The 14,311-nt window shown below is 34.2% G+C and overlaps 1 protein-coding gene and 1 long non-coding RNA gene across 2 annotated transcripts in view; one reads left to right on the top strand and one right to left on the bottom strand.

Annotated features, from left to right (window-relative positions):
* The window catches only part of LOC105250057, a 99,163-nt gene extending 88,171 nt beyond the window's left edge, over positions 1 to 10,992 (bottom strand). Inside the window, exons 1-2 of the long non-coding RNA XR_889087.3 lie at positions 10,714 to 10,992; positions 10,468 to 10,626 (exon numbers count right to left, since the gene is read on the bottom strand). This is a non-coding gene — a long non-coding RNA (uncharacterized LOC105250057). The remainder of the gene's footprint in view (positions 1 to 10,467; positions 10,627 to 10,713) is intronic.
* Positions 10,993 to 11,420: 428 nt separating this feature from the next.
* LOC105250059 (surfeit locus protein 4 homolog) lies at positions 11,421 to 14,286 on the top strand. Its single transcript, XM_011255934.2, has 3 exons — positions 11,421 to 11,680; positions 12,546 to 13,220; positions 13,785 to 14,286. The coding sequence occupies exons 1-3, from the start codon at positions 11,630 to 11,632 to the stop codon at positions 13,869 to 13,871; spliced, it is 813 nt and encodes a 270-aa protein (XP_011254236.1). The 5' UTR covers positions 11,421 to 11,629; the 3' UTR covers positions 13,872 to 14,286.
* Positions 14,287 to 14,311: the final 25 nt, after the last annotated feature.

The following is a 14,311-nucleotide window of genomic DNA, read 5'->3' as shown; positions in this document are numbered from 1 at the left end:
ATTATATAATGTTAACTTCGAAACATATAGATTTTACCCTGGTCAATAAACATTACACTGAATTGTTAATAAAAAGATTATGCGATTTGTTCACAATTACGATTGTCGTTGTTGCGAGGATGTTACCTGATCCTAAAGAAGCTAAATGTAAAAGTGATCGGAGAAAAGTCAGCATACGTTCATATAGTCTTTTGGCGCGGTCCCGTTGACTGCGTATCGAACTCTTGTAAATAGTAGAAGTAACTATGTTATGATTAACGATTTATGCCGCAGCGAGATATAGTAATCGAACATGTGTTATGCGACGCAAGAAAAAAGCGCATTTGTATGTATATTATCGCCTTACGCGGTGATTCGATGCGATATTCGATATGTACCTTTTTACGTTATAAGGCAACTTCAAGCAAAGTTCAAATGAAAGTGAAAGAAATTCAACAACGAAAATTCTGTATTCTCTCTTTTTGTATGCAATCACATCTCCTTTCTCCGCCATTTTCTGCCAATCCTTCCCGAATAGTGATATATACATTTCGTATAATCATTTTGTTAAAATTAATATTTTATGAATCTATTTATCTTTCTATTTATGAATTCTATTCAGACAAAGAATAGAGAAATTTATCTTTTTAAAAAAGTTTTTAATTTGTACTGCCTGATTATGAGCGTTGATTCATATCATGATGTTTGTTGAATTTTAATTGAATGTGACTGAAGATCGTTTAATGCTAAATATGCAGTGAGAATATGGGTCACAGTCGTATCGTGTGTCTCATGAAAACGCAACATTGAGCAAAAATATAAATTCAAGCTCGGCTAACATTGCTCAGTCGGGCGTAAATATGTAACCAGTCGGAGCCAGATTTCACGAGTTTACCTAAGCGTCCGATGGAATCGCGCTGTTATCGCGGCGACGAGGTAAAAGTGGATCCAATAGAGTATTTCATAAAAATACACGCATACACACACACACATACACACAACGTGCGCGGCATGTATTCAGGTGTAACGACACCAAACACATCGTTGACGCGAGACCAGAATGTTTCCCGAGCGAGCGCACATCTGGCCGACAGATAACGATATCGACCAACAATCCAATTGTGTTACCTGTCGTACACGAAAGCTCGTTGGTGTCATAAAACTGCATTCATGATTAATTATATTATTTTTGAAATCGGCACACTTGTAATATTTATTATTCTCAAATATTCTTAATTTTCTGAATTTGCGTCTATGTTTCTTTCATACAGAATCTTTGGAATGTTAAAATTGCGATAGAAATTCAAAATATAAACATCAAAGATTTTCAAATTATAGATTTTCTAATCATTACAATTGGACATTGAAATATGAGAAAAAAATATATGTATATAATTTTCATACTTTATAATTATAATATTTTAATTCTATTTAATGATTTTTTTTAATAATTCGCGATACCACTGTAACCGGATTATTTGCGACGAATCGATGCACAGCACGTTCAAGCCATATCCGGTTCGGCAGCTGTTTAGTATAAGGGCAAATTGCTTAAGAAAATAATGATTTTCCTTGCCGTGTCTTACGATTCGCGCCTCCTTCTTCCATTATCCCGAGATACAGCAGGTGGCGATGACGTTCTCGCGTTCGACTGGCTACCTGCTCGAAAACGAGCACGCGGTTTTACTCACCATGCCAGCATCACATACCAGCTCTCATACGTGTATTCGCGTACTCGTGATCGTATCTCGGGATCGTCATGAATGCACATGTAACACGGCCGTTAGGGGAATAACTCGGGGAAAAGTTGAAGTGGAGGCTGCGCGAAGAACGGCAAGGGCAAAAAAAATCTGACAAGTGCTACGAAATATGCATACAGCGATATAGTGATTGGAATAATAAATAAACAGGAATTTAAACAATTATTCGATTGGAAATTCAAGGAAAATTTCTACGAAATTTTTTGAAATATCAAAGATATTCAAAGTATGTATTCTGTTCTTCATTTACTCTTTGATACTCTTTAATGAATCGGAAATTTAATACTACTTTCAAATTTCTCTCATAAAACTTTGAGTCGCGTTTTATTCCAGTATCTCGAGTTTGTTATATCATGCCAGTTGTATATACGCGCGAGCTGCTACACGGCAGCCCGATTTTCCAAATTTAGGAGAAGTAATTTAGGAGAAGTGAGAGCTGCATGAGAAACTATACCGTGTGCTTTTCCGCGAGCAGGTGCACTGCCACGAATGTGACGAACAACTCTGACGGACTTCATAATCCGACCGATGCGGATCGTAAAAACGTGAAGCATAATATGCATGAAATCGATTATAAGTTTCGAGGTGGCGTTCTCTCTAAAAGAAGAAGCAACAATAAGAATAAAAAAATTTTAAAGGCGCAATTCTTACATAGTTGTGCAAACAATAAACCACAGTAATCTCGGTTAACGAATAAATTATTGAATAAATTAAAAATGCATTCCATTCCAGATTAGAATAAGTAAATAAAATAAAAACTTTGCAAAAATTTTTCTAATACAAGTCATATTAAATATAATGGCTGGTACAAACAACAGAGAAAAGCTGATTTAAACGTTAATCGATTTTAATGCTGCCGGAACCGCCGGAGATATTATTTACGACTATCACTTAGCTTCCATTTGCAATTAGAGCACCTCTATGCGCGATTCACGGATGGCAGTTCCGTTCGCCTGCAGATGAAGCGAAAGAATGCCGACCGGGCAGTGAGCGAGCAGGTGCTCGGAACATAACATCGCGATATACGGGCTCTCCTCACTTCTTTTTCAGTTTTCTCCTCATGCAGCGAACATCCCTCTCTCCTTACATTCTTCTCTCGAATATATCATTCTAAAGTATATCTACTTTGCGTATCTTAAACGGTAATCGTGAACAAACAAGGAAAGTAGAAGCTCATTTGAATAATTCAAGTGTAATGCATTTTAATATATTGGTAAAAAAATTATCACTATCTTGATAAGTACAAAGAACGTCGGAAAATTATGTATGATGCATGATCATATTAAATTAATTTTAAGAAAATTAATTTCTCAGATTTAAATCTAGTCTATATTTAAATGTATATCCTTCCCTCTCATTCATTGTTAAATATCTTACAGTAAAAAGATATGTATTGCTAAAAAAAAATCTTCTGAATTTATAATTGTCAGAATAAAAAAATTAACAAGTTAAGAAAATGAAATTAAAAAATTAAACGGAAACCATACGCAAGAAGATAAAGACAAGGTGTGGAATTTTGCGGAAGTGCAGCAACAATGGGAATGCATCTGCGAATTGCATGCGTGCACGCTTTGCGAGACTGATTATGCGTTTGCGGTGCAAGGACACGCGAGTCGATCAGTCCCGCGATCCCGCCTCACGCCTCTTATTTTTCGTGCGGACTCGAGAAGCGAACCGACCGTGGGTACGCACCTGCTAAGAGGCAGGCGCAGGTGCATTTACCCACCTTCATAAGCATTACTTAATTTTCGACGGTTACATAGCGCGAGTACAGTAATTGGCTTGGTGCGTATCCAAAAAAAAGATAAAAGGACACCCGCCTTGAGCGGTCATGCTCGCTTTCATGTCACAAGCTCGTATTCCATTTCCTCATCTGACTCTTTCATCGTTCATATATTTCATTTAATTTGGGAACATTTAATATCAAAAATCGTAAAGTTGTAAAAAATGTGATATCCGATTAAATTCTTTGCATCAGATTTCAAGAAAAAAAGCAAATAAAAATATACATTCTGGATGATGATGCTCATCTTGGACAATTCATTGCTGTTTTCTTATTCCTTTTTATTTTATATTATTTAATTATTTTAAAGAAAGAGAAAGAAAAACTTAGATAATTAAAATAATTATTTAATTAACTTTTAATTTTCATATTAGTTCAAGTATAAAGTTATTAATATATTTTTTAGTGTAAAATCATTGTTATTTAATGAAGAAATAATAAAACTAAAAAATAATTTTCTACGCAAACATATTAAAAAATAATGTTTGCATTCCGGATATAATTCAATTTGAAATAGTCTCCGCGTTTTAATGTTCGTTCGATGCACTCGTAGCATATCGGCCAAATCAATTTCACGAGCATTTCGTTACGGAGATTGCCCCATTTAGTTCCGAAACGGAACGCATTGCAGAGTTCGAGTACTTGTTTATCGTACACACTAACATACTCAATTGCACACATTTTTAACTTTATTTTGCTCCAAATGCAACAGCGTTGTTGAAACAAACATTTTTTAAACAAGCATTTTTTAATCGTACGGAATTATGTCAGAAAACGTGAATGAGAATAAATTTGAATGAAAATGGGATATCTTGAAACAAATTCAATAATGTAACACTTTATAAATTTTCAATCTAATTCTAAAGTCTAAAGAATTTTATAATTAATTTACATAATACATATTTATATTTGTACATCATAATAAATAAATATAAGTGCATTTTCATTTTATAAACAATGTACCCCTATATTTTAAGTTTTGTAGGATTTTTATAATTATTTTATACATTAAATTTTTATATATCATATAATTACATCTCTTTCTCTCTCTCTTTCAAGATAAAATCTACAGGCTTCTCTACTATTACCAATTATATACTCAAACAGCATTTTAATTTGTTATTTTCGCTATAAGATTCGATTTAGGAAATAACTTAGAACTATTGTTTTAGACAGCAAATTGACCGGCGCGTATCGTCCATCGTATAGAGAGAAATCGCAAGGAGGAGCGCCGAGGAAATCGAGAGAGCAGAGGGACTTAGGTGCAACGGCGGCCATAAAGCAAGATTAATGAGGCGAAGTGCGTTCTGGTAGGAAGCTGTCAGGGTCCTGGCGCCAGCTGACCAGACGACTCGCACAGCGGTATCGACCATATATACACCCACACGTGCGCGAACTCCAAATCCTCCTCTCTCTCTCCCCCTCCCCCCCCCTCTCTCTTCTTCGTCGTAGTGACAAAATCGTTCTCGAGAGGACAGAGATCTCGTAATTTAACAATTAATGTTCTAATATACTAACAAGAATGTAGGAAAAATTAAAAGGTACGATGAAAGAATGCAAAAAAAACACAATAATGATGCAAGTGATTAATGTATATTCTTGATGCGCGATTAAGTAAAAATGAAAAACTTGAATATAACGATTTTATAGCGTATAATTTTACACTTCTTTTTTGAAGTTGAAGAATGTTAATAACATATATAATACTATTTTTATCTATTAAAATATCATATTTGTCATTTATCATAATCTGAAAATGATTATCTATAATTATTTTAATAATTACAATAGGTGATTATTATCGGTTGATAATGATATAATTTCCCTTCAAAAGATAATAATTATAATAATATAATAATTAAATTCAAGAGATAATATCATTATCATTAGTTAAACCAACAATTAAAAGTAATTTCCCATCTCTTGTAACGCAAATAAGAAAATTTATATAATTTGTTTTACGTTATTGATAATTCGTGTTCCTCTCGAGAATTTTCTCAGGGGAAAGGACTGATTGATGTCTTTATCGGCGACGATCATGACATTCAAGAACGTGGGCTCACTTGCGGGCAAAGAAAATGCGGTTGTGGCTACGTGTATACATATATGATGCTGTCTGGGCAATCTTCCGTATCTTCTTCCCAGGCTGCTATCGTTGATCGGACTATCTCCCGATGGTTCGTATCGAGAGAGGAGTTCGGGACACCTGTCTCCGACGGTTATCCCATGTTAAGTACATAACCAGTTTCGCAATGCGAGCTCGAAACCCCGACTAAAATCGCCGTGCACACATGTAACATACATTACGTACGCATTGTGCATAGTAATATACATATATACGCGCAAGAGAAGTGCATAGAATCACTCGCATGTGTGCTTGTATAAGATCGCATGCATGCAGGTACGCAAGAGCAACCAAATTAGGCGAACGACGACGAGTACGAGAAATCAAATCATGATAACACACAGGGTGTCCTGAAATTATAGTGTCATCTATTGACTAGTAATTTCCATTGTGAAAATAATTTTTAGATATGTATTAATTTGAAGTCAATTTTTTATTTTAGACGATTAATTATCGGAAAAAAGCAGCAACAGTATGAAAAAAATGTTTTGAATGAAATTTTTGCCTATCTCATATATACACACACGCGCGCGCGCGCGCGCGTGTGTGTGTGATGAAATACAATAAAGATTAAATATATTACAACAAATATATATATATATATATATATATATATATATTATATATATATATATATTATTTCAAAAATTAACAATATTTTAATGATATTTTAAATATATATACATATAATATATTAATAAATATTTTACTCTAAAAAATACTTTTAATGTATATAAAGTACCTAGGAATTTTCGCAAATTACTACGCTTTCTCCCAGCTGCGAACTCCTTAATCAATTTGGCGTCGATTTCTCTTTAGCGAAAGTTTAATTGGACGTCATCTTTTTTCACGCCTTTTTTTATTTTCAATCTTAAACGACAATTAAACGGTACTTCTCAACGTTTAAACTTAAACTCCGTTAAATTAAAGCTCATGAGAAATTGCAAGAGATGACTTTATCATTTATTTGCAACTTCGAAACTTAAATCGTGAAAACTTTGAAAGAATCACTTATGGATTAAAGAAACTGTGAATATCTTGATATTTTTAAAGGACATAAATAATTTTGAATTGTTTGAAAAAAATTTATAGATAGTTCCCTTAGCTTTATTGAATCGCGAAAATCTATCCTTTCTACTGTGACGAATATTTGCAAAAACGTAATCATGTTGATGTAAAACAAAGAAAGAAAGAGAAATGAGTACATTAATATACATAACGTACATTTCTAATATATTTCATTTTCAAATTTAATATTTTTAATTACTAGATATTAGATGTAATATTTAATATTAAAAATTACATATAGAGAGAGACAGAGAATGTGTTATTATTTATATATTTCAATATCAAGTATCATTCGACAAAATTTTTTACGGCGTGATAAGATACGATTTCCGGGACACCGTTTACACGCGGATATATTAGGTTCCGGCCACTGCGGTCGGACGAATACAAACGCGAACGCGAATGGCAAATGGCGGGTGACAAGGCATCGGCATCTGCGCTTAATTAATGCAACACCGGCAGGAACGATACAGCAAGGAGGAGCAGCCCATGAGAATGCTGCGGGGGACGATCACTATGCCCGGCACCGGTGACGGCGACGGAGATTGTGCCACTCGGAAAACGACCCAACCAGTCCAGGATGTTCAATTATGCGCATCATCGATCCGTACTCCTCCGTCTCGGAATCCGACTCGTACGATTAAAAAAGAAATACGTCCGGGAAACTGATTCTCTTTTTCCGCGTAAGCATCGATCGCGTTGATAGCGATGAATCTGTGATTGTTGCTCGTGAAAGAATAAGAGTGGTGATTCAGCCATCATTTCGGAGTAATCGATACTGTGAGAATTTTTGTTGAATGTAAGAAGCTTCCTCATTTTTATGTTAATTATAAATTAATTTAATATAAGTAAAAAAATTAATGTATGTAATATATAATTTAATGTAATTTAATATGTGTAAAAAAATTTAATATATGTAATATATTAATAATATATTACATATATAATTTTATGTAAAAAATATTATATGTAAAAAATTTTTTTTATACATTATTTAAATTAATTTACTTGATTCGAAGATTTTTAATTTCAAGAACAAATCTACAGGAAAAAGTTGCAATTCTTTTATAGTTAATTATCTTTTTCGAGAAATCCGATATTTAAGCGGAGATTACCGTAGGGCGCCATTTGGCACCATGGGGATACTCTCATATGTTGCACTAATTAGCGTACTAATTAGAAAACAGTACTAATGTGATTTTATTTAAATAATTTTTATTGTTCGTAATTGAAAATCAACCATCCAAAAATTTTGATCGATATTTTAGCATAACTGGCGTGTGTCATACAAGAATTTATATAATTATATAATTTATATAATTAATATTTAAAATATATTAGAATAAGATTTAAAATTATTGACTGTTTTATATTAGTATTACTAGAAAATCCCATTATAAACTATTTAAATTTAATACTTTGATTACTTTTTAATTTAATCTTACATAATTAATTTATTCTTTAAAACAACTAAAAAGAGAAACAAACTCAAATAATGGTTGTTCCCTGTTGTGATAATAATAAAACGTTCGATTCGGACTCGTCTAATTACAATCAACGATACCGCAAATATTTCTAGCAGAAAGAATGGTTCCAATTTCGCCGAATAATAACATACTGACGCACGCGCGCGTTATTGAGCTTCGGGATATTTCGAGATATAGCTGTAATTTCGATTTGTTCCCCGTTTATCTTTCTCCTCGGTGCGGACACCCACGAGGGCACCCCGTCTGTGTTTCTGTGCGGAAGCAATCCTCTGTATAGGATGCGACAACGCGGCGCCAGCTAGTTCCACGCGCGCACAGAACCCGGGTCCTCGTCGCTCGATTCCTGCTGCGACGACGCTTCGAGGAACGAGTGCAACCACGCTCGGTCCTCGACTTACGTAAGTCTCGACCGTATGATATCACCTCGGGACTGTCGCCACGAGGACGGCGCAAAGGGATACACTTGCAACACCCCCCCCCCCCCTCCCGGTGGATTTCTAAGAGAGCGAAAAGAAGCTCGGCGAAAAAGTACTATTATTTTGAAAAATTAATTATGTCTCGAGTGTCAAACGTTTTTCATGCGCTTTTCTTGTAAAATAAATATAACTAGATAATTAGAATCAGAAAATCTAAATTTTGATTTAAGGCAATATATGTAAACTTTATGTAAAAAGAATAGTTATATATTACATTCTCGTATATGTAATTTTAAAAAATTAATATAAAATATGAAAATTAGTATAAAATATGAAAAAATATCAGCTGTACAAATATTAAACTGCAAAGTACAATGAATTGATTTATTCTCTTAGAAGCTTTCTCTTCTTCAAAATAATAAAATATTTAATTTTAATTACGAGATTAATAATAATTATAAAATAAATCTTCAATATAAATATATATCTATATGTAATTGATATAAACACATAGATAAAGATGTGTCTCTATATAAAAGTTATCTTTAGAAAAGTTAAGTTTTTGTATAAAAATAAAGGAAGAAAAAGAGACAGAGCAGAATGCACATACACCTACGCGTATAAAGTTATTCACTTTCCGGAAACATTTTCCTTCTTCGATTAAAGTTTCCATTAAAGTTTTCTAAAACTCTTTTATCCCTCCCTTGTAAGTTATACGAATGTAAGCGTACGCGGAAGTTTAGCGGAGTTTTCACGTTACTAAAGGACTATCTGTATGTAATATCTATATGTACCACTTAGAACGCGTAGATGCGAGCACAAGATCAGCGGACAGATGCTCGTCTGGTTCCCTTTCCTGTCCAAGGTCCAAATAGGGTAGAGAATCAAGTAAAACTCGGCGCCTACCGACAACGACAGTAAACCTACTCGTCTCTATTACAACTTGATATACCCAGCGCGTACACGCGATACGTATTCGCAGTAGCAGATAGCGAATATCATGAAGCGGCATCTCGACGAAACTCGTCGTCGTGGCTTGAGAGACAAAATGACGACGCTTGCAGTCGTCGAAACATTTTCGCGACAAGGAACAAAAAATAACAGACATAAAAAGTGATTTGAAGAGAAATCTTGTATGCAAATTGAATCTAGTGAATTATAGGTAGTGAAATATATAAATATCTTGCGATAAATTTGTAGAAATTAAATAATTTTCTCTGTCTTCAATAAAAGAAATTAAATAATTTTCTCTGTCTTCAATAAAAGAAAATAAAGTAAAACTTTAATAATATAATTTTATAAATTATAATTTTATAAATTATTTTTATCATTTATTTATTAATTTAATGATTTTCTATTAAAAACAAACTAATTAAGTAATAGTTGTACGAAATTTTTACATAATTATTGCAGAACATATATTTAAAAGATTTTTTTTACAGAAAATTATATATTGAAGGTAGAAAAATAATAAGTATAATAAAATATCTCATTGCTTTAAAAATTTATTTGAAAAGAACATTTAATATTTTTTCATAATAAAGTAAAAAATCGGTATATATACTTTGTTGATTATTAGACAATTAAAAAAATACAAAAAAATGCGCTCTGCATGCGCTATGTATTTTATTATAATCTTAGATATATATATTACTCTCATAAATTACTCTCATATTTTCATATCAATTTTCATACAAGATTTCTTATAAACACGTGTCAATTTTTTTTCTTTTCTGTGGTCGCATGACAGTTAACCTTGCACAAGTGCATAGTATTGCCATCTAAACTACGCCAATCGTACATGTTGCACAAAGTACCGACTGCAAGTGCATCGTAAAAAAAAACTTACCGACAGTGAAAAGATGCTGAAGGAAACGCGATTTTCTCTCTCTCTCTCTCTCTCTCTCTTTCTGTCCTTCTCTTTCCTTCGGTTTCTCTCTTTTCCCATTTTGCGCCGAAATCCGTTTATTTCTCGCTCTATCTTGCTACATTATGTCTCTTGCGTCATCTGTACATAAAAAAGAATGAGAATATTAGTTGATTGGATGTAAAATGCCGAGTTTTTCGAGAGATTCAGCATCAATGGAATATTTACCATTGCAGATTGGCATCGTCAAAGATGCTTGAACGAATTCTCCGCCAAATGAACTCGTCGGGTTTTAACGCGTTACGGCACACGTCCGACACACTTCGCAAAACACTCGCGACATGTTTTCGCGTCCGAAGTTCACTTTTAGACGGAAACACTCACGAGAAATGCACGCAGCGATTCGAACGCGACTCCGCGATCCGCGAACTGTTGCGCGATCGACCGCCATTTGAAATCTATCGAGAAGTGAATTGCGATTCTCGAAATATCGAAGCAACGTGAAATGCGGCGCAAGTCTCGCGGTATTATTTATTAACCCAGACACACTTTTTTAGAGATATCTAAAATGATAAAAGAAACATATCGTGATGCAAGAAACTGTAATTTAAAAAAAGAATAGATCAATAATAAAAGTTTCAGAAAGTAAGTCATAAGATTCGAACAAAAATCTCGTTCATTTTAATACATGCAATTCTGGCAGTGTTAATGACAGATATACAATGCACGACGATTCCTACAACATTATAACACACTGTGCATTCTCAAAATTTATATTCACTTACGTGTCTTACAGAGGTTTAGAGCGTTTATAAAACAAGAGTGAAATTCAAAACTTATCGGAGATCGAATTCGACGCGGGCGCCAACTTTCGTGACCACGTACACCGGAAGTGACGTGCTCGGAGCCAGCCAGCCGATCTCCACATCACACTTGGGTGCAATGGAGTACGTATCTCTCCTTGGATTGAGAGGTTGGGATTCTCACCACACATACATGTGACGTAACCCTTCCCCCCCGCGCATTCCTTTCAACGCCAACGCCACGCAGCGCAGCGAGGCGCGCGCCGCGCCACTTGTGTGCGCGCACGTGTATACGTCAGTGTGCGTATGGGAGACTTTTGGGTTTTTGAATAAGGCACACAATGGTGGTCTCGCAGGAGGTGCTCTCGAGGGCGGAGGAGGTCGCCGACCAGGTGAGTTTTCTAGGGATGATCACATTACCACGCGGATCGCGATCCCGTCCTCGAATCCTGGAAGGGGGACAGAAAACCGACGAGTTAATCGCTGGTTCCCTGGTAGAAGAGCGAGCCATGCTCCTGTCAACGTCATCGTCGCCCGGTGTATTTCCATATTTTCGCGCGTATCCGCGACTTCGCGAGGATTATCTGTCACAGCCGCGAAATGCGCGACGCAATTGATCGTGATTCGACTTCTATCGTTCAAAATTGCAGGTTATAAATTCCACAGGTGTATTCGAGGACCCCCTCCTCGAGCAATGATCGCGAGTGTTGAGACGAAAACGAGCTATATTTTTGCGTTTTCCTTTTCTTACCGATCGCATAAATATCATTATTATAAAGAGATGTTCAACAAGATTCGATATTTTCACCCTTGCATATGCGACAACAATGACTGTGACTTTTCTTCTGATATCCCTCTTATCATCTATTAGCATTTTATTCTATCTAGAAAGATGATCAAGCAAATCTTATTTGCAGTTAAGAATATTATATTTTAAATGCATTTCTTTTTGATATACATAAAGTGAGACATATGGATCATTGTACACTTTCACAGACCTACTTTTCACATGTTCATATATGATAATGTAACACATTAGTCATATTAAAAATTTTTAAAAATGTATAGTAGAGAATTTATATTAAATAAAAGAAAATATAAAGAAGCAATTAAAACAAAAATATTCTACACTGATATTTAAAGAACTTCTAATTAAATCTATTTATTACATTCCTTAATATTTATTAGATACAATTTAGACATAGTAGTATTACTTTTAAAAATACCTATTATTAAGAGTACTTATTTTTGTGACAGGTAATCCGCAATGGTAAACACGTGCTTCCAACATTAGCACGATTGTGTCTCATTGCTACTTTCCTAGAGGATGGCTTGCGGATGTGGTTTCAATGGAGCGAGCAACGAGAATATATGGATGCATCATGGGGCTGTGGAAAATTTCTAGCCACCGTCTTCGTTCTCGTGAATCTTATTGGGCAACTCGGTGGATGTGTCATGGTGATCAGTAGATGGCGAGTCATCATAGCTTGCTGCGTTTTGTTCTTCATTGTGATTCTGCAGACAATTGCATACAGCATACTATGGGACATGCAATTCCTATTCAGGAATCTAGCGTTAATAGGAGCGCTTCTATTGGTGCTGGCAGAGTCGCGAGTCGAAGGTAGATCACTTTTTGCTGGTGTGCCCAGTCTTGGTGATAACAAACCTAAGAATTTACTGCAATTGGCTGGCCGAGTTTTGTTGGCGTTCATGTTCGTCACCCTAATTCGCTTCGAGATATCTTTTCTACAAATCCTCCAAGACATTGTTGGCAGCATCCTGATGGTATTAGTGACAGTCGGCTACAAAACTAAGCTGAGCGCATTACTACTTGTCGTTTTATTAACTGCATTAAACTTCTACCATAATGCATGGTGGACCATTCCTGACTATAAACCACTCAGGGATTTTCTCAAATACGACTTCTTCCAGGTAAGTTTGTCTGAATATTAAATACTTTTATAATATTAATTATACATATACTTGTTTTATTAGAGAGATATTAACTTTTTTATTACTACACAGAGTGCACATTTTATTTTTGCTAAAAATAAATTTATTTCTACCAAAAATAATTTTACAATATGTACAAAGTGATGTAAAAAAAAAAAAAATTTTTTATATGATTATTAAATGTGTAAAAATTATGAATCAAGAGTTAAATTTATCTATTCTGAATCTCTAGATATTACTTGTATGAATCTTGATATAATATTAATATTAATATAATATTAATATAATATATTAATACAGTAATATCAATATTAATGTAATATGGTTGTGTAGTTTAATCTCTTAGATCTATATAGTTTAATCTGTTAAATCTTTTATCCTCTATTAATTTTCTATTATCTAATCTATAATCATTACACACATATATACATGTCTATAATGTATCTATAATGTGTTTATAATGTTCTATTATCATTATTATATTTATTATTTACATTTTTATATATGATTTATTAATTCTTTACATATTTGTATTTATTGTAGACACTTTCAGTCATCGGAGGTCTCCTGATGATAGTCTCCCTAGGTCCAGGTGGAGTATCGATGGACGAACATAAAAAAGAATGGTAGAAGCGATCCTACTTATGAATGTGGATACGTTATCAGGTTGTTGTCAGGAAAGTTAAAACGAATTATTGTCTCCTATCCCTTTGTATGCTCAAAGAAATCCTCAACAAATCATTGTGTGTTAAACGACAAGAAACCCGGTTACGTCGATTTCGGTCCAATGCAGTCATTCTGTGTGTAATCAGTTAACTGAGATTCATATTTTAACATTATGACGAAAATAATCGAAAAGAGAAGGAAAAAGATAAGCACATGCAGATAAAGACTATATTACAGATAATGGCATTGTACATATGACACTGCATCTAACACGGATATTGTATTTTTTCCTATCTATGTTTTCAATTATTTTTAATTGTGAGTTGATTATTTTGAGATTCGAGTTTTAGTATTGAATATATGCTTCCATTATTCCGAATCCAAGATTTATAAATTTCCGGGGG

The sequence above is a fragment of the Camponotus floridanus genome, unplaced genomic scaffold, assembly GCF_003227725.1.
Source record: "Camponotus floridanus strain SB8 unplaced genomic scaffold, Cflo_v7.5 scaffold98, whole genome shotgun sequence".
Taxonomy (NCBI): domain Eukaryota; kingdom Metazoa; phylum Arthropoda; class Insecta; order Hymenoptera; family Formicidae; genus Camponotus; species Camponotus floridanus.
This window is presented reverse-complemented; position numbering and strand designations above follow the sequence as displayed.